This window comes from Zophobas morio, unplaced genomic scaffold (assembly GCF_036711695.1).
Source record: "Zophobas morio isolate AGI-343-1 ecotype UQ-CSIRO unplaced genomic scaffold, CSIRO_AGI_Zmor_V1 ptg000010l, whole genome shotgun sequence".
Taxonomy (NCBI): Eukaryota; Metazoa; Arthropoda; class Insecta; order Coleoptera; family Tenebrionidae; genus Zophobas; species Zophobas morio.
In genome coordinates this window covers 4,156,369-4,174,965 of record NW_026972115.1, presented here as the reverse complement: position 1 = coordinate 4,174,965, position 18,597 = coordinate 4,156,369, and the positions used below count along the sequence as shown (strand labels likewise).

General features: G+C 38.2%; 4 protein-coding genes across 5 annotated transcripts in view; 1 reads left to right on the top strand and 3 right to left on the bottom strand.

Moving 5' to 3' along the window:
• LOC135126187 (ubiquinone biosynthesis monooxygenase COQ6, mitochondrial) overlaps positions 1 to 4,892 on the bottom strand; it is a 36,832-nt gene extending 31,940 nt beyond the window's left edge. For both annotated transcript variants that reach the window (XM_064052041.1, XM_064052040.1), the window contains exons 1-3: positions 4,666 to 4,892; positions 4,419 to 4,609; positions 4,131 to 4,370 (exon numbers count right to left, since the gene is read on the bottom strand). In XM_064052041.1, the coding sequence (XP_063908111.1) occupies positions 4,131 to 4,370; positions 4,419 to 4,609; positions 4,666 to 4,813 (579 nt within the window). In that variant the 5' untranslated portion in view covers positions 4,814 to 4,892. The remainder of the gene's footprint in view (positions 1 to 4,130; positions 4,371 to 4,418; positions 4,610 to 4,665) is intronic.
• Positions 4,893 to 9,446: 4,554 nt separating this feature from the next.
• Positions 9,447 to 11,835, top strand: LOC135126448 (protein FAM161A). Its single transcript, XM_064052495.1, has 5 exons — positions 9,447 to 10,375; positions 10,421 to 10,666; positions 10,713 to 10,980; positions 11,028 to 11,405; positions 11,450 to 11,835. Exons 1-5 carry the CDS (start codon positions 9,447 to 9,449, stop codon positions 11,678 to 11,680), a joined length of 2,052 nt encoding a protein of 683 aa, XP_063908565.1. The 3' UTR covers positions 11,681 to 11,835.
• On the bottom strand, positions 11,677 to 13,649 carry LOC135126185 (phenoloxidase-activating factor 1-like). The gene is made up of 5 exons (XM_064052038.1): positions 13,557 to 13,649; positions 12,605 to 12,898; positions 12,453 to 12,558; positions 12,205 to 12,398; positions 11,677 to 12,154 (listed from the first exon to the last, which is right to left on the bottom strand). The coding sequence occupies exons 1-5, from the start codon at positions 13,600 to 13,602 to the stop codon at positions 11,727 to 11,729; spliced, it is 1,068 nt and encodes a 355-aa protein (XP_063908108.1). The 5' UTR covers positions 13,603 to 13,649; the 3' UTR covers positions 11,677 to 11,726.
• Positions 13,650 to 13,954: 305 nt separating this feature from the next.
• Positions 13,955 to 18,382, bottom strand: LOC135126447 (serine protease grass-like; the record flags this gene model as incomplete). The annotated part of the gene is given in 4 exon segments (XM_064052494.1): positions 13,955 to 14,397; positions 14,443 to 14,636; positions 14,683 to 14,785; positions 18,121 to 18,382. Coding segments are annotated over 4 exon segments (1,002 nt in total), but the record flags the coding sequence as incomplete, so codon positions are not given.
• Between the last annotated feature and the right edge of the window lie 215 nt (positions 18,383 to 18,597).

Genomic DNA, 18,597 nt, shown 5'->3' with positions numbered 1-18,597 from the left:
GACACTTGGGGCCCCTGAGAAGGTTTTACATTCTTAAAAAAGACACTTGGGACCCCTGAGAACGTTTCACATTCTTAAAAAAGTACATTTGTGGCCTTGAGAAGGTTTTACATTCTTAAAAAAATACAATTGGCGCCCCTGAGAAGGTTTTACATTCTTAAAAAAGACACTTGGGACCCCTGAGAAGGTTTCACATTCTTAAAAAAGTACATTTGTGGCCTTGAGAAGGTTTTACATTCTTAAAAAAATACAACTGACACTCCCGAGAAGGGTTCACATTCTTAAAAAAAAAAATACATTTGGGGCCCCCGAGAAGGTTTTACATTTTTGAAAAGACACTTGGGATCCCCGAGAAGGTTTCACAATTTTAACAAAGACACTTGAGATCCCCGAGAAGGTTTCACATTTCTAAAAAATACATTTGGGGCCTTGAGAAGGTTTTACATTTTTAAAAAAGACAGTTGAGATCCCTGTGAAGGTTTCAGATCAAAAAAGACATTTGGGGCCCTCGAGAAGGTTTTACATTCTTAAAAATGACACTTGGGATCCCCGAGAAGGTTTCACATTCCTAAAAAATACATTTGTGGCCTTGAGAAGGTTTTACAGTTTTAAAAAAGACACTTGGGGCTTCCGAGAAAGTTTCACATAAAAAAAAATACTTTTCAGGCCCCCGAGAAGGTTTTACATTTTTAAAAAAGACACTTGGCACTCCCGAGAAGGTTTCACATTCTTAAAAAAAAAATACATTTGGGGCCCCCGAGAAGGTTTTACATTCTTAAAAATGACACTTGGGATCCCCGAGAAGGTTTCACATTCCTAAAAAATACATTTGTGGCCTTGAGAAGGTTTTACATTTTTAAAAAAGACACTTGGGACTTCCAAGAAAGTTTCACATTAAAAAAAATACTTTTCAGGCCCCCGGCAAGGTTTTAAATTTTTAAAAAAAGACACTTGGCACTCCCGAGAAGGTTTCACATTCTTAAAAAAAAATACATTTGGGGCCCCCGAGAAGGTTTTACATTCTTAAAAATGACACTTGAGATCCCCGAGAAGGTTTCACATTCCTAAAAAATACATTTGTGGCCTTGAGAAGGTTTTACATTTTTAAAAAAGACACTTGGGACTTCCAAGAAAGTTTCACATTAAAAAAAAATACTTTTCAGGCCCCCGAGAAGGTTTTACATTTTTAAAAAAGACACTTGGCACTCCCGAGAAGGTTTCACATTCTTAAAAAAAAAAAATACATTTGGGGCCCCCGAGAAGGTTTTACATTCTTAGAAATGACACTTGGGATCCCCGAGAAGGTTTCACATTCCTAAAAAATACATTTGTGGCCTTGAGAAGGTTTTACATTTTTAAAAAAGACACTTGGGACTTCCGAGAAAGTTTCACATTAAAAAAAATACTTTTCAGGCCCCCGGCAAGGTTTTACGTTTTTAAAAAGACACTTGGCACTCCCGAGAAGGTTTCACATTCTTAAAAAAAAATACTTTTGAGGCCCCCGAGAAGGTTTTACATTCTTAAAAATGACACTTGGGATCCCCGAGAAGGTTTCACATTCCTAAAAAATACATTTGTGGCCTTGAGAAGGTTTTACATTTTTAAAAAAGACACTTGGGGCTTCCGAGAAAGCTTCACATTAAAAAAAATACTTTTGAGGCCCCCGAGAAGGTTTTACATTTTTAAAAAAGACACTTGAGATCCCCGAGAAGGTTTCACATTCCTAAAAAATACATTTGGGGCCTTGAGAAGATTTTACATTTTTAAAAAAGACAGTTGAGATCCCTGTGAAGGTTTCAGATCAAAAAAGACATTTGGGGCCCTCGAGAAGGTTTTACATTCTTAAAAATGACACTTGGGATCCCCGAGAAGGTTTCACATTCCTAAAAAATACATTTGTGGCCTTGAGAAGGTTTTACATTTTTAAAAAAGACACTTGGGATTTCCAAGAAAGTTTCACATTAAAAAAATTACTTTTCAGGCCCCCGGCAAGGTTTTATATTTTTAAAAAAGACACTTGGCACTCCCGAGAAAGTTTCACATTCTTAAAAAAAATACATTTGGGGCCCCCGAGAAGGTTTTACATTCTTAAAAATGAGACTTGGGATCCCCGAGAAGGTTTCACATTCCTAAAAAATACATTTGTGGCCTTGAGAAGGTTTTACATTTTTAAAAAAGACACTTGGGACTTCCGAGAAAGTTTCACATTAAAAAAAAATACTTTCGAGGCCCCCGAGAAGGTTTTACATTTTTAAAAAAGACACTTGAGATCTCCGAGAAGGTTTCACATTCCCAAAAAATACATTTGGGGCCTTGAGAAGATTTTACATTTTTAAAAAAGACAGTTGAGGTCCCTGTGAAGGTTTCAGATCAAAAAAGACATTTGGGGCCCCCGAGAAGGTTTTACATTATTAAAAATGACACTTGGGATCCCCGAGAAGGTTTCACATTCCTAAAAAATTCATTTGTGGCCTTGAGAAGGTTTTAAATTTTTAAAAAAGACACTTGGGACTTCCGAGAAAGTTTCACATTAAAAAAAAATACTTTCGAGGCCCCCGAGAAGGTTTTACATTTTTAAAAAAGACACTTGAGATCCCCGAGAAGGTTTCACATTCCTAAAAAATACATTTGGGGCCTTGAGAAGATTTTACATTTTTAAAAAAGACAGTTGAGATCCCTGTGAAGGTTTCAGATCAAAAAAGACATTTGGGGCCCTCGAGAAGGTTTTACATTCTTAAAAATGACACTTGGGATCCCCGAGAAGGTTTCACATTCCTAAAAAATACATTTGTGGCCTTGAGAAGGTTTTAAATTTTTAAAAAAGACACTCGGGACTTCCGAGAAAGTTTCACAATAAAAAAAAATATTTTCGAGGCCGCCGAGAAGGTTTTACATTTTTAAAAAAGACACTTGAGATCCCCGAGAAGGTTTCACATTCCTAAAAAATACATTTGGGGCCTTGAGAAGATTTTACATTTTTAAAAAAGACAGTTGAGATCCCTGTGAAGGTTTCTGATCAAAAAAGACATTTGGGGCCCCCGAGAAGGTTTTACATTCTTAAAAATGACACTTGGGATCCCCGAGAAGGTTTCACATTCCTAAAAAATACATTTGTGGCCTTGAGAAGGTTTTAAATTTTTAAAAAAGACACTTGGGACTTCCGAGAAAGTTTCACATTAAAAAAAAATACTTTCGAGGCCCCCGAAAAGGTTTTACATTTTTAAAAAAGACACTTGAGATCCCCGAGAAGGTTTCACATTCCTAAAAAATACATTTGGGGCCTTCAGAAGGTTTTACATTTTTAAAAAACACAGTTGAGATCCCTGTGAAGGTTTCAGATCAAAAAAGACATTTGGGGCCCCCGAGAAGGTTTTGCATTCTTAAAAATGACACTTGGGATCCCCGAGAAGGTTTCACATTCCTAAAAAATACATTTGTGGCCTTGAGAAGGTTTTACATTTTTAAAAAAGACACTTGGGACTTCCGAGAAAGTTTCACATTAAAAAAATACTTTTGAGGCCCCCGGGAAGGTTTTACATTTTTAAAAAGATCCTCGGCTTGGTTTGGCGGTTAGTCATATCCAAGGTCTGCAACAGAGCGCGGGTTTGGATAGACTCGTCCGACAAGCTGAACTCGTTGCCCACTTGGAATCCATGCTTTTTTCGCGCTTGTTGAGGTGCATCCCGCACAAACTAATGAAGTTCTTTCACAAGCAGGCGCTGTTGTTGAAGTCGCAGTACCACGGGGCGCTTTATATCAAACCCAACAATCCCCGGGAGGAGAGAATTCCGAAGGATTTGATCAGAAGCATATACCATATGGTAGCCGAGAGGAAGGAGAAACCACGGAGGAAAAGAAGGAGTTTCGCCGCCGCTATCAAGAATGAACTCGTACTCGAGCACTTTCGCCGGATTGGATAAACAGATGGCGCTACGAACGGAGCTGGAAGAAATTCAGAGGGAGTTCGCGGAGTACAGTAGAGTCTTCAGACAAAAGGTGGAGTTTATTACAACGCAGATGCTTAGAGGTGCGAAGAATTAGTGTAAAATTTTTATAAACTGTACAATTAAAAAAATAACGCAATGTATGCAACCAGTAATACACACCCGCAATTTTCGAATACCACTTACCAACAAATCACAAGTGTATGACGTCCCATTCTCCAGACCCAAATTCACCTCGTCCTCGCCTTCCCTCGGAGGCCGACAACTTTCTACTTTAGCCTGATACACAACCTCCACAGTGTTCACATTTTGTAATTCATTTCGCACAGCATCCAATAAAAGATCGTTTTCGACAATATAAGCTACAGGTTCTTCAAAACCGTCGTTTTCAAAAGTGATAGCGGCTTCTGAAGAGGCATCCCACACCTACAATACCCCCATTAAATTTATAGCCACTTTTAACTATAAAGTAACCTGCATCCGCTTGACTGGACCAAATCTGGCACCTGATATGTGTTTCCAAGCGTCTATGTCCTTCAATAAATCGACCGTGGCTGCATTCAAAGCGGACACCCGGTTGCTATAGGTTTCAGGGAGCCTCCACTGGGACTTTTTGCTACTTTCAAGAAGCAGAATTTTCTTGTCGGCGAATTTCGGGTTTTTTCCTGAAATAAAGCCACGTTTAGGTTTGTGATTACTTTCAGATTACGGAGCAATGAACCTAGAGTGCAAGCAAGGGTGGTGCCCACCATACCACCCCCGGCGACTATGATGTCATAGTGGTTGGAAGACACTTGCGTACTTTGTAATCGTTTCGAAAGAAACATCAGGTTTTGTAAAAAATACCTGTTTAAATTGTTAACCAACATCTTGTTGCGTTTATTTTGTTCGTTTTGAGGTTATCAATGTTATTTTGCCGATATTATTATCACATTATTATTTATAAATAATGTTTGACGTAGTCGAAAACTGAAAATCCCTAACTGGGTTTAATGCCATAGATTAATATAGATGCGACATACAGGCTGATTTTGCAAAACCACCCTTATTATTGACATTGTTGATAACTTGTTTGATCTACAGACCAGAGCGCGCTCAGGCCAATGTCGACTCTAAGCGTTCAGAAGCGATTTGGTTGGTTATGACTATAATTTCTGCGAGAAATGATATTAACAGTGAGAAAAAAAAAATAATAAAAAATAAAAATAATCGAAAATACGAAAAATCGAGAAATCTAATAGTCGAAAAATCGAAACCTTAAAAAATCGTAAAACCGAAACATTGAAAAATCGAAATATCGAAGAACTGAAAATCGAAAAATGAAACATCAGAAAATCGAAAAAATGTAAAATTCAAAAATCTAAAATTTAAAATCCGAATAACGAAAAATCGAGAAATCGAAACTGCCAAATTTAAAATATCGGATAACTGAAAAATCGAAAAATCAAAAGATCAAGAAATCGTAAAAATTGAACAAATTATAAATTGAGAAAAGATAAATCGATAAACAAAAAGTTAAAAGTTGAAAAATTGAAAAAGCGGAAAAATCAAAAAACGAAAAAATGGAAAACTGGAAAAACTGAGAAACCAAAACAGGCCAACATAAAAAATTGAAAAAATGATAAATCGAAAACATGAATAATCAAATCTCGATAAATCGGGAATGAAAAATTAACAAATCGAAAAGTTGAAAAACAGAATATCTAAAACCAGGAAGTCGAAAAATCGAAAGGTTAAGAAATATTGAAAAATTAAACATAAATCGAAAAATCTAAAATTTAAATATCCAACAATTGAAAAATCGAAAAAGTAAAAAGATAGTATCGCAAAATCCAGAAGTCAAAAATAGAAAGGCCGAAAAATCGAAAAATAAATAAAAAAAGTGAAGTTGAAAAATAGAAACCTTAAAAAATCGAAAAATTGAAACACTCGAAGGTCAAGAAATGTGAAAATCAAAACATCGATTAATTGAAAAATCGAAAAATTAAGAGTTTATAAAAGTTTGAAAAATTCTGAAATGAAAAATGGAGAAATCGAAAAATCTGAAATTTTAAGAATTAGAAAATCTAAAATTTAAAAATCGAAACAATAAAAAAATCGACACATCGAAAAATCCAGGAGTCAAAAATCGAATCGATTTTTTGAATTTCCCATTTCTAAATTTTTTGACTTTTCAGTGTTTTAATTCAAGTTTTTGAATTTCCGGGTTTTCGTTTTTCCATTTTCGATTTTTCAAATTTTCCATTATGATTATTCGGCTTCCACTTTAAGACGTTTCGATTTCTCAATTTTTCTGTGTTTTAGTTTCGGCATTTTGCAATATTTCGATTCTTCAGTTTTTCGATTTTTCGACTTTTCGATTTCTCGGTTTTTATTTTTTCGTTTTTTTAGTTTTTGGATTTTAAAATTTTAAATTTTTCAACTTTCAGTTTTTCCAAATTTTAATTTTTCAATTATGAAGACATTGCATTTTTCGGTTTCTCTATTTTTCGATTTTTCAGCTCTTTGATTTCTCTGTTTTTCAATTTTTCGAACATTAAATTTTAGATTTTGTTTCAGTTTCTTGATCTTTCGAAATTTCAACTTCTTGGTTCTAGATGTTTCAATTTTTCGATTTTTAAAACAAATTTTTCGGTGTTTCAGTGTTTTAATTGATCAATTTCTTGATTTTTCGATTCTTCAATTTTTCTATTTTTTCAGTTTTGACCTATTCCGATTTCTCAAATTTTCGATTTTTCTACTTTTCGGCTATTCGGTTATTCGATTTTCCATTTTTTTGATGTTTCAATTTTTAATTTTAGACATTTGGATTTATCGATTTGTCGATTTTTCAGTTCTCCGATATATTTTTCAATGTAGCGGATTTTTAAATTTTTGATTTTTCAGTTTTTTGGTGTTTCAATTTTTCGTTTTTACAATTTTTTAATGTTTTAATTTCTTGACGATCCGGTTTTTCTACTTTTAAAATTTTTCAAATTTTTGGATTTTTGCATTTCTCGATTTTTCAATTTTTTGGTTTATGACGTTGCTAAATGTTCATTTTTACGATTTTCTAATTTCTCAATTAATCGACTTTTTTATTATTCCATTTGTCAATTTTTTTCTTTTCGGTGGTTCGATTTTTCAGTTTTTCAATTAAATGTTTTGAATTTTCGTGTTATCGTTTTTCCATTTTTCAATTTTTCTAATTTTCTATTTTCCGACTTCCAGTTCTCGACTTTTCGATTTCTCAATTTGTCGATAAAATTTAAAAATCGAAAAAGTAAAACTGAAATATGCAAAAACTGAGAACCCAAAAAGTTGAAAAATCCAAAAAGTGAAGTCGTAAAATCGAAACCTTAAAAAAACTAAAAATGAAAAATCAAAAACCTGAAAAATCGAAAAATTAAAGAATTGAAGAACAGGAAAATCGAAACCTCGAAAGTCAAGAAATGGGAAGATTAAAATATCGATTAATTGAAAAATCGAAAAATTGACAGTCAAAATGTCAAATTTGAAAAAATGAAAATCCAAAATTTGAAAAAACGGCAATTGAAAAACAGAAAATCTAAAACAGGGAAGTCGAAAAATCGGAAGATTAAGCATCCGAAAAATTGAAAAATCGAAAAAGTAAAAAAAAATCGATAGAATAAGAAATCAAAACATTTGAAAAATTCGAAAACTTGAAAACTGAAATATCGAAGAACTAAAATGAAAAAACGAGAAATGAATTTAAAATTTTCAAAGTTAAAAAAGCTGAAATTTAAAAATCGAAAAATTGAAAAATCGAAGAAGTAAAAAAATCGACACATCGAAAAATCCAGGAGTCAAAAATCGAAAAGTCGAAGAATCGAAATATTGAAAAATCCCAAAACTGAAATATCGAAAAACTTAAAAATGAAAAAAAACTAAAAATGGGAAACTAAATCGGGAAATCAAAACATCGAAAAATCGGAAAATTTAAAATCACAATTAAAAACAGAAAATCTAAAACCGGGAAGTCGAAAAATCGAAAGATTAAGCATCCGAAAAATTGAAAAATCGAAAAAGTAAAAAAATCGACACATCGAAAACTCCAGAAGCCAAAAATCGAAAAGTCGAAGAATCGAAATATGGAAAAATCCCAAAACTGAAAATATCGAAAAACTGAAAAATGAAAAAAAAACTGAAAAATCTGAAAACTGAAATATACAAAAACTGAGACCTTAAAAGTCGAAAAATTAAGCAATCGAAAAATCCAAAAAGGAAAGTCGAAAAATCTAAACCTTAAAAAAACTGAAAAATGAAAAATCAAAAACCTGAAAAATCTAAAAATTAAAGAATTGAAGAACGGGACCATCAAAACCCTTGAAAGTCAAGAAAAATCAAAACATCGATTAATTGAAAAATCGAAAAATTGACAGTTTATAAATGTCAAATTTGAAAAATCGAAAATTTTAAAAAACGGCAGTTGAAAAACAGAAAATCTAAAACAGGGAAGTCGAAAAATCGATAAATTAAGAAATCAAAACATTTGAAAAATTCGAAAACTTGAAAAACTGAAATATCGAAGAACTGAAATGAAAAATCGAGAATTCGAAAAATCTAAAAGTATTGAAAAATTAAAATATCAAAAACTGAACAACTTAAAATTTAAAAATCGAAAAATCGAAAGATTAAGAAATCGAAACATTTGAAAAATTGAAATATGGAAGAGCTGAAATGAAAAATCGAGAAATCGAAAAATTAAAATACCAAAAAACTGAGAAATCTAAAATTTAAAAATCGAAAAAGTAAAAAGTCGACAAATCGAAAAATCCAGAAGTCAAAAATGGAAAAATCGAAGAACAGAAATATTGAAAAATCCCAAAACTGAAATATCGAAAAACGGAAAAATGAAAGAATTAAAAAATTGAGAAATCGAAAAATCAAAAAAATTAAGTTGAAAAATCTAAACCTGAAAAAATAGAAAAACTGAAAAACCAAAAAACCTGAAAAATCAATTCATTGAAAAATCGACAAATAAAGAGTTTATAAAAGTCAAACATTGAAAAATCGAAATATTTAAAAATCGTAAAATTGAAGAAAAAACCTGAAAATCAAGAAATTTAAAAATTGAGAAATTGTAAAATCCAAAAATTGAATAGTAAATAAGAGTAAACTGAAAAGTCCCCAAACTAAAATTTCGACAATCTGAGTTTTTATTCCTAGTTAGAAACAAACACTGTTGCCAACATAAGTCGAGGAGTCCTCACCCGTCATTTAATTTAAACTATGACGCTTCTCTATGTTCTCTGTTACTGCCAACATGTAAAAATGAAAATTTGATTGTATTTTTTCCTCAATCGCGACTTTTTTAATATTTTTTCGAAAGAAAACCACCTTCTGATATTTTATTAGCTACAAAACCACTACACAAGTCACCCCTTTAAAATGGGTTAAAATATTGATCCCTCGTTGAATATTTTAATGAAATTTAACAATCGATATCGTTTCCATAGGAATAAACACCCCTTTTACCTTCGGGTAACAATTAAAGGTGCGATGTCCGATCACAGCGGTTCCGTGTTTAACAACAACTGTTTAAAACTGCCCCGAAACCCCAAAAGCAACCACCCTCTGGCCGTCTACGAACAAAAATACTTAAACCAATTGCAAAACGAAGCCACCAAACTGACTCTAGAATCGTCGAATGAAATCGACATGAAATCTACATCTTCCAAAGACAAAGATCCAGTGAAATCGTATCTAGAATTCTACGATAGTATCCCAGAGTACGACGACTTAAACCACCTCTCGAACAAAGAGTTCTACAAGCGCATAGAACTCCTGAAAGAGAAGCAAAAAACCTACAGCGACTACGTCCAACACGAAACGAAATACACAGACAAAAACCCCGAATGGCTGGAAGAATACAAAGACTACGCGAAGAAGAAGTTCGTAGATGAGAAAAAGAAAACATTGAAACCGTTCTGCGTGACCCCGATTCTGAGCAAAAGTCCCAAAGATGGCGAGTCGCTTTCGGGTGATCTTTCTCTAAAGCCACCATCGCGAAGATCGGTGCGAATCGAAACCCCGAGTGATAAGTTATCACCAGGAGATACGCCGTCTGAGTTGTTTAGAAGAGCCAAATCCAGACTACCTTCGGCTAGTTCGAAAGGTCAAGACGACTGGGACAATTTTAGTATCGACGAGTATAAGCTAGATCTAGAGGAGCAGTCGCCTGTGCAGTCAAAAAGCGCCCCTAACAGCCCAACCAAAAGCAAACCCAGCGTGGGTTGGAAAGACAACGGGATAACCATTCCAAAACCGTTCGAAATGACGGTGAAGGATGAAGAAAACAAGATAATAGATGAAGTGGTGGCACAAAATAAACCCAAAATCCAGAAACCGGAGATGTTCAAAGCCCATCCGGTTCCGATAGAGTCGCAGATTCCTCTCTTCGACAGAATCATGGAAGAGCAGGAGATAAAGTAAGCCCTTGATGGTCGTTTCGTGTGGTTATATTCTGCTTCTAGGAATCGTATAGTGCGCGAACGCAGCAAAGCCCTTCTACAAGCTCAAATGCGCCCTTTTTCTTTCACCAGACGCGACGAAGAAATCCAAGAAATCCAGAAACTAAGCAAGGGATTGTCTAAATCGTCCCCTAGTCTCTTCCTAGATGACCCTCCGATTAAAGTGCAAAAATTCAAAGCAAAACCGATACCGAAGAATTTGTTCAGTAACTACATTTATAAGAAGATGCACGAAGATGAGTTCTACAGGTTTGTTGTCTTCTGGTTAGAATTGCAACCAAGCGATTGTTTCCAGGGCTCTTCAGAAGAAGATTCGTGCTGAAGAAATGCTTCGTGCTGCTTCTTTACCACCATCTATGGCGAAAAGAGAACGAACCACGAAAAAGTACGATGTTTGTCCGCGTTCGTACCGAGATGTTGCTGATAATAAACCGAAGAAAACTAAGAATTCGTACAAGTTTGAGCACGACCGCTACGAGAAAGAACTAGAGGAGTTGAAGAACGAGTTTCTGGGGCTCAGTCCGCAACCAAAGTCTAAGAGTAGAAGACACGAGAAGAAACAGGTAAGATTACAATAGTCAAACTGATTTTCACGCTGTCGTGTTTGTAGAAGAAGAAGAACTACAGGAATGCTTCAGCTAGTAGCACCGATAGTAGGACACCTTCGTCTTTGGAATTTCAGTCTCTTAACCGCTCGAACTTGGCGGCTCTTTTACGAGTGCAGTCCGCCCGTAAGAGACTGGAGATGGAGATGTGCAAGAAGCTGGAGGAGGCAAAATTGAAGGAGGAGGCTCGTTGGAGGGAAAAACTGATGCGGAAGAAACCGGTGTGGCAGTCTTTGGCTTACAGTCACGAGGAAGATTTAGCCATGAGGTTGCAACTGCGAAGAGATGAAGAGAAGTTGCGTAGCGAAGAACACAGGCTGAGGATGCAGCTAATGTTGGGTAGAGTAAATCGACAACCTACTCTTTTTGAACGCCAGTCTCAAGTAGGTTATTAGTTGCGGTTTCCAGAACTGACGATGTCTTCTAGGTGAAGTATCCCAAAACTAGAGATGAGCTTCTGGATACGTTGTACACCGAGTATAAGTCTAGAAGGAATCAGAAGAGAAGCGTTAGCGACTTATCCGACGTTCGTTCTTTACCGGAGTTGAAGGATGCAGCCATTCAGGCTCTTCTGGAACAAGACTCTTTAAACTCGAAAGAAAGCATACAGGAAGAAAAGGAGAAGGATGAAAGTCTGAGTAGTGAAGATACTAATTAAACCCAACACAATATATTAAAAAAAAATAAAGAAATAACAATCAGTCTTAAAAAATTGTTTCTTCTAGCCACTGTAGATATTTGTCTACTCGTGTGTACACAGTGGGGAGGCTCGGGTTTCCACAGGTCAGAGTGGAAGCGAAAGAGACTATCCCGATTTGGAAGTAGCGTAAATCGCCTCTGCCATCCAGGGTTGCGTTAACTAGAGGTCCTCCGCTGTCACCTTTACAGGCGTCTTCTGCGGACGGTCCATTGGCACAAAGTTGGGTACCCGTGATGGGTTGTACGTCCGGAGGGACACTTTTAGCACACGTGCTTTGGTTCCAAACCGTCACCAACGCGTACTGAAGGGTAGTAGAACCCCCCACGTTCACCGCACTGGTTTTACCCCACCCACTCACTGTCAGTTTTTGTTTGGTCAGATCTTTCGCTTCCAAATTCCTCTCAAAAGGTAGACAAATCGGCTGTATATAATCTAAAAGAGTTCATTCATCATCCAAACCTCTCTAGAACCTCGATACCTACTTGTAAACTGAATTCTTCTTTTCACCCTAATCAGAGCAATATCATTGTGCAAGTTCTCCTCGTCGTACCTCGGATGAATCTCCACTCTTTGTATCAAAACATCCACATGGGGTTCCGCGCACATCTCGTAGTCCCTCACCGTATAACAATCCTTCTCCTTCAACAAATCGTGCTCTCCTAACCTCACCACAATCCTACAACCCAACGATTACTCCTGCTCCCTCTCCCTGCTTCCTCTCATTACCTACAGTTCTAGTCTTCGATCCAGGTGGATGCAGTGCGCCGCCGTCATCACGTAGGTTTCCGTGACGAGGCTGCCCCCACACAAGAACTGCGTGTAGTCGAGGCCCGATTCTGCAACAGACGGATTAACACGAGTTGAACATGGTGCGGCGCTTACGTCTGTAGCCCAGTAGGGCCATCCACGGGAACTGCCCCAAGTCCGCCTTCTTACCACCGCTGATCTTGTCAGCGGTCATGACAAGCCCGCAAGTCACCGGGAATTGCGACGTCTTGCGGTTCTCGAGGGTGGTGTTGGTGTACAAGCCCCAGGGGCAGCAGATGAAGTTGAGCCCACTGTGACAGGGGTAGATGAAGGCGTCGGCGTCGGTGATGTTGCAGGAGGTGAGCGGCACGCAGTCGTGCTTGCGGGGGCATTTTATGGAGGTTTCGTTGCGCTGGGGGGCGGCGAGAGCTGCAACGGAAGAGAGCTAGTCAGAGTTTTTTTAACTAATATAGGGAACCCAGACTAAGAAAAATTTACGATTATGGGTGTGCGTACATGTTTTCGTGGAAAATTTGTGACGTATTTGCTTACACAAAGATTATTATACAGTCAAAAAAAATTATCGTGTTTGTTTTTGATATTCGGTGACGTAAATTGGGATGGAATGTCGCGGCTAAAGAAAGTTTTTTTCGTTTCTTTGTCCATGGGTCCTACAATAACAAGAACGGTACTGTGGTAAGTCCTTGCGGCACACTTTCTCCGTGTCACGGTGTCAAAAACGGTACTTGCAAGAGACCAAGTGAGTCACGACTGTTTAAATTATATAACAATTAAACTTCCAACAAGTGGTGTTGGTAATTTCCAACTCAAAACAACCATTTCCGTGAACTCGCCTGAGAATAACACCCATTTGTGTCTAATAACTGCGTTATTAGTGATGTTCAAGGCCACTACAAACCAAAGAAAGGTGTTTGAATAATCACAAATCCATCGTTGGTTTAATGCAGAAAATTTGATTGTGGTCGCCCATTCCCACTCTTCTTTCCCCTGCGTATTTTTTACGACACTTGAAAATTTCCCCGGCCCCCAGCACACCCATCAAACAACAATTAGTAAACATACTCACAAACAAAGTCCACGATAATGATAAGAAAAATCCATCCGAGAGCCATTTAAACGATTTCGTCAACAAACAACACAAATGAGACTTACCTGCAGCAATGTCAGTGTTAAGTCACGCCTGCGCACGGACTCGCCTTCCGAGAAGTACTCACTATGTAAACACTGGGGAAATCTCCACGATTTCGTCGGGTTTCAAAAGGTCAACACAGCCAAACGAGAAGGTTCTTTTAATCGATTTTCATGATTGGAGTGAACTTGATGTGACCCTGACCCGAAGACTCGACACACGACCGGTTCTCGTGACACGATAAGGCAACCCTCCCGCCAAAAACCAAACTTGTTTGAAACGATTTGCCGGAAAATGGGTAAAGCAGGGGTCCTCAAGTAATCAGACATTAGGAATTAGAGTTTATTTTCCAGTATTTGTTAAGGTTTGAGTTGGTCCAGGATCCAGTCCAGGTAGAAGGCCACTCTGGTGTAGACCCCCGGAATGGCAACTTTTCCGCAGTCGACCGGCCCGAAGGAAACTATTCCCTGTTGGATGTATCTAGGCGCTTCGTGAAGATCCTCCACGGAGTGCAAAGGGCCCCCGCTATCGCCGTTACACGAGTCGGCGGCATTCGGGCCCCCTTGCCCACCAACACACAGCTGGGTTTCCTGTATTTGGTAACGTTTGTATTTTTCTTGGCATTCTTTTCGAGGAGAAACTTCAAGTTTTGCCTTAAGAAGAACAGGACTTGGTACACGTCTTTCGGTCTTGCCCCAACCAGTCACAGTCACCTTTTTGATGGTGTAATTGAAGTTACCGGTGTTTTCCAGGGGCAGACACACAGGTTTGGTGTTTACTAAAACAGGGAGTTAAATGGTACTCGAAACAGTGGCTTTGGTACCTTGGTCTAGATCGATTTTGGAAACTCGAATGAGGGCTATATCATTGCGGACGGTCCTGCTGTCGAATCTCCGGTGGGGGATGACTTTTTCAATTGCTAGGTCTTGGACTGGAGGAGAACAAGTTTCTCTTCCGTATTCTGTTCGACAGTCTTTCGTAGTACGAAGGTCGTGCTCACCAACACGGACTCCAATTCTGGTTTGAAAATTGATTAAGTGGTACTTTATAGGGGGGTACTTACAGTTTGAGTCCCGATTTTTCGATATTGACGACGCAGTGGGCTGCCGTGAGTATGTAGTTTTCGTTGATGATGGTACCACCGCAGCGAAACTTTGGTCCGTTTTCTACAACACACGATTTATAAACTATGTTTCACAACAGTGTCAGTGCGTACTGGTCTGGTACGATAAAAGTGCCATCCATGGAAACTCAAACAAATCCGCTTCGTACCCATTCGTTATCTTATTGCCTTTGCCCAAAAACCCACAGTTCCTCGGCAACAGATTAATGTTCCTGTGGTTGGAGAGGTCGGGGAATTGGAAGGTCTCGGAATCTCCTCCAGATTGATCAATAGTGATGGGTTTTAACGGACAACATACTTTGGTGTTATTTCCGGATCCTCCACATTTGTACTCTCTTAGTTTTTGAAGAATCTCTGGTGGGACGGGATTTGACAGTTTGTCCACGAAGTCAGTCAAGGTTTTGCATGATTGAATCACTATGCAGAACCCTGGTTGTTTGTCTGGGGTTTGACACCCATTCGATTCTGAAATTTTAACTAATTAGGGAAGTTCTAGTGGATTAGGTACTTACGTGCGTGAGCTGTGTAAAGAAAGGGTAAAAGTAGCAACGTTGTCCACATTGTTAGGTACCGTGTGTTACTAAATTCAAGGAATCTGGTTAGCTGCTTTTAAAGATTTTTGGTTTTCTTAATAGATTTTTAAGTGTTTTTGGAAAAATTATTATCAACTGGAGACCAGAGACGGATTGTGTAGTTTTATCAAGTAATTCCACTCGTATAAGCCCAACAACGTTGGTTTAATAACTAGGGGAAAGGTGCCTAAAATGATCCCCCTAAGGGAGAAATTCTTTAAAAAATACAAATTATTATTATTCATGTAAAACTGTAGCATTATTTGTAAGAACATTGATTTATCTAGGTAACAATATAAGCCAATTGGTGATTCGATAATTATAAAAAAAGTTATTAACGTTTTTCCAGGACCTTACAAAAGGATCATTTTATGCATCCCCATAGGTAAAATGATCCCTCGGCATGGGCATAATGATCCCTTTGAATTTTGACCATAAGGGGACAGCATCAACAAGAAAAATCAAATCATGACATAACTGATAAATATTTTATTTCAAAAATTAACAAAAAAATAAATTCTTAAAAAAAATAAACAAAAAAAGTTTGAAAAGCACCGAAAATAAGGGGTGTATAATTTCTGGAAGTGTTTGGGACAATACTTTAGTCATCAGTACGTGCTAAGATAAGACTAATTTTGCCAAATGGGATACCCTCCAAGAAAAGAGAGGGCGGGTGGGCGGGTCTACTACCTGCTAAGATAAAACTGAAGTTGGCAAATGATATACCCTCTAAGAAAAGAGAGGGTGGGTGGGTGGGGCTAGTAACTGCTAGGATAAGACTGAATTTGGCAAATGATATACCCTCTAAGCAAAGAGAGGGTGGGTGGGTGGGACTAGTAACTGCTAAGATAAAACTGGTATTGGCAAATGGTATTCTCTCGAAGAAACTAAAGGGTGGGTGGGCGGGGTTAGAGGATATGTCATCTGCAAAAATCAGTCTTATCTTAGCAGGTAGTAGCCCCGCCCACCCACCCTCTCTTTTCTTGGAGGATATGTCATTTGCGAAAATCAGTCTTATCTTATTAGGTACTAGCCCTCTAACAAGATAAAGGGCGGATGGGCCGAGCTAGTGCTTGGCAAGATAAGGCTGATATTGGCAAATAACATACATGCTAAGAAAATAACGGGCGGGTGGGTGGGGTTAGTACTTGCTAAGATAAAACTGATATTGGCAAATGGTATTCCCTCAAAGAAAATAAAGAGTAGGTGGGCGGGGTTAGAGGATATGTTATCTGCAAAAATCAGTCTTATCTTAGCAGGTACTAGCCCCGCCCACCCACCCTCTCTTTTTTTAGAGGGTATATGATTTGCAAAAATCAGTCTTATCTTAGCAGGTACTAGTCCCGCCCAATGATCCGGGATGATTTTGCCTCAAGAAAAAGGGATCATTTCGCCTTAGATAGCATATCCGCATTCAAAAATTGTAAACTAACCTTCAATTTTTACATGCGGTAAAAAGATCATAACCAACCTACGACTGAAATGTATCTAATTCTGTCAAAATGGACTTTTAAAATATATCTTACCTTAGATCAGAGGTGCTTATTTTACATATTTTGGCACAAAACTGTGCAGAATACACAGAACGCCATCAAACTTTCAGAAGGTACTAATTACAGAGCGCTTAATCAAATGACAGTTATGTTTGGTAGATGGAGCCACAAATTTTCTTACAATTGATGGGGATCATTTGACCTGAGGGGATCATTTTAGGCACTTTTCCCCTACTTGGAACTTTATTCTAGCCCACGCTTCTTTGTACAGTGATGCGGAAGTTTCCCGTACCATTTATCAATCTCCCAGTTTTTCTGGGTTCGAATGTTGTGCTCTCCAAATTGACTGGTTGAGGTACTCACAGTGGAGTCAGGTCAGGTCAGCGAATAGATAAAACATTAGCATTCAGAGTTTATTCATGAATATTTGTCAAAAGTAACACAAGTAATTAAAGATCACGGTTGGAGCTGGTCCAGGATCCAGTCAAGATAGAAGGCCACTCTGGTATAGACCCCCGGAAGGGCTACTTTTCCGCAGTCGCTCGGCCCAAAGGAAACTATTCCCTGCTGGATGTATCTAGGCTCGTCGTGAAGGAACTCCAAGGAATGCAAAGGGCCTCCGCTATCCCCTTTACACGAGTCGACGCCCTTCGGGCCCCCTTGCCGACCAGCACACAGCTGGGTTTCCTGTATCTTGTTACGAGTGTGTTTTTCTTGACAATCTTTCCGAGGAGAAACTTCAAGTTTTGCCTTAAGGAGAACAGGACTTGCTGCACCTTTTTCGGTCTTCCCCCAGCCAGTCACAACCACCCTTCTGTTGGTGTAGTTGAAGTTACCGGTGTTACCCAGAGGCAGACACACAGGTCTGCTGTTGTCTAAAACAGAGGGTTAAATGGTACCCGAAATAGTGGATTTGATACCTTGGTCTAGATCGATTTTGGATACCCGAATGAGGGCTATATCGTTGAGGACGGTTTTGCTGTCGAATCTCGAATGGATGATGACTTTTTCAATTGCTAGGTCTTGCACCGGAGGAGAACAAGTTTCTTCTCCGTTTTCCGTTTGGCAGTCTTTCGTAGTACGAAGATCGTACTCCCCAACACGGACTCCAATTCTGGTTTCAAAATTGATAAAGTGGTACTTTAAAGTGGGGTACTTACAAATTGAGTCCCGCTGTTTCGACGTTGACGACGCAGTGGGCTGCCGTGAGTATGTAGTTTTCGTTGATGATGGTACCACCACAACGAAAATCTGGTCCCTTGTCTACAACACACAATTTATAAACTCTGTTTCACAACAGTGTTAGTGCGTACCGGTCTGGTACGATAAAAGTGCCATCCATGGGAACTCAAACAAATCCGTTTCGTCCCCATTCGCTATCTTATTACCGATGCCCAATTGTCCACAGTTCCTTGGCAACAGATTGATGTTCTTGTGGTTGGACACCTCAGGGAATTGGAAGGTCTCGAAATCTCCAGATTGATCAATAGTGATGGGTGTTAACGGACAACATACTTTGGCTTTATTTCCGGACACTCCACATTGGTACGGTCTTATTTTTTCGCGGATCTCTGGTGGGAGGTGTTTTGGAAATTTGGCCACGAAGTCGGACATGGTTTTGCAAAATTGAACCATTATGCAGAAACCGGGTTGTTTGTCTGGGGTTTGACACCCATTCGATTCTGAAATTTTAACAAATAGGGGAGTACTAGTGGAGTAGGTACTTACGTGCGTGAGCTGTGTAAAGAAAGGGTAAAAGTAGTAACGTGGTTAACATTGTTGGGAGCCGT

Coding starts and splice junctions, on each gene's coding strand:
- LOC135126185 (XM_064052038.1), bottom strand. CDS start 13,602: ATGGCTCTCGGATGGATTTTTCTTATCATTATCGTGGACTTTGTTT. Junction 12,899..13,556: donor CATTATCGTGGACTTTGTTT/GTGAGTATGTTT, acceptor CTTCCGTTGCAG/CTCTCGCCGCCCCCCAGCGC. Junction 12,559..12,604: donor GGCCCTACTGGGCTACAGAC/GTAAGCGCCGCA, acceptor CGTCTGTTGCAG/AATCGGGCCTCGACTACACG.
- LOC135126448 (XM_064052495.1), top strand. CDS start 9,447: ATGTCCGATCACAGCGGTTCCGTGTTTAACAACAACTGTTTAAAACTG. Junction 10,981..11,027: donor GAAGACACGAGAAGAAACAG/GTAAGATTACAA, acceptor TCGTGTTTGTAG/AAGAAGAAGAACTACAGGAA. Junction 11,406..11,449: donor TTTTTGAACGCCAGTCTCAA/GTAGGTTATTAG, acceptor GATGTCTTCTAG/GTGAAGTATCCCAAAACTAG.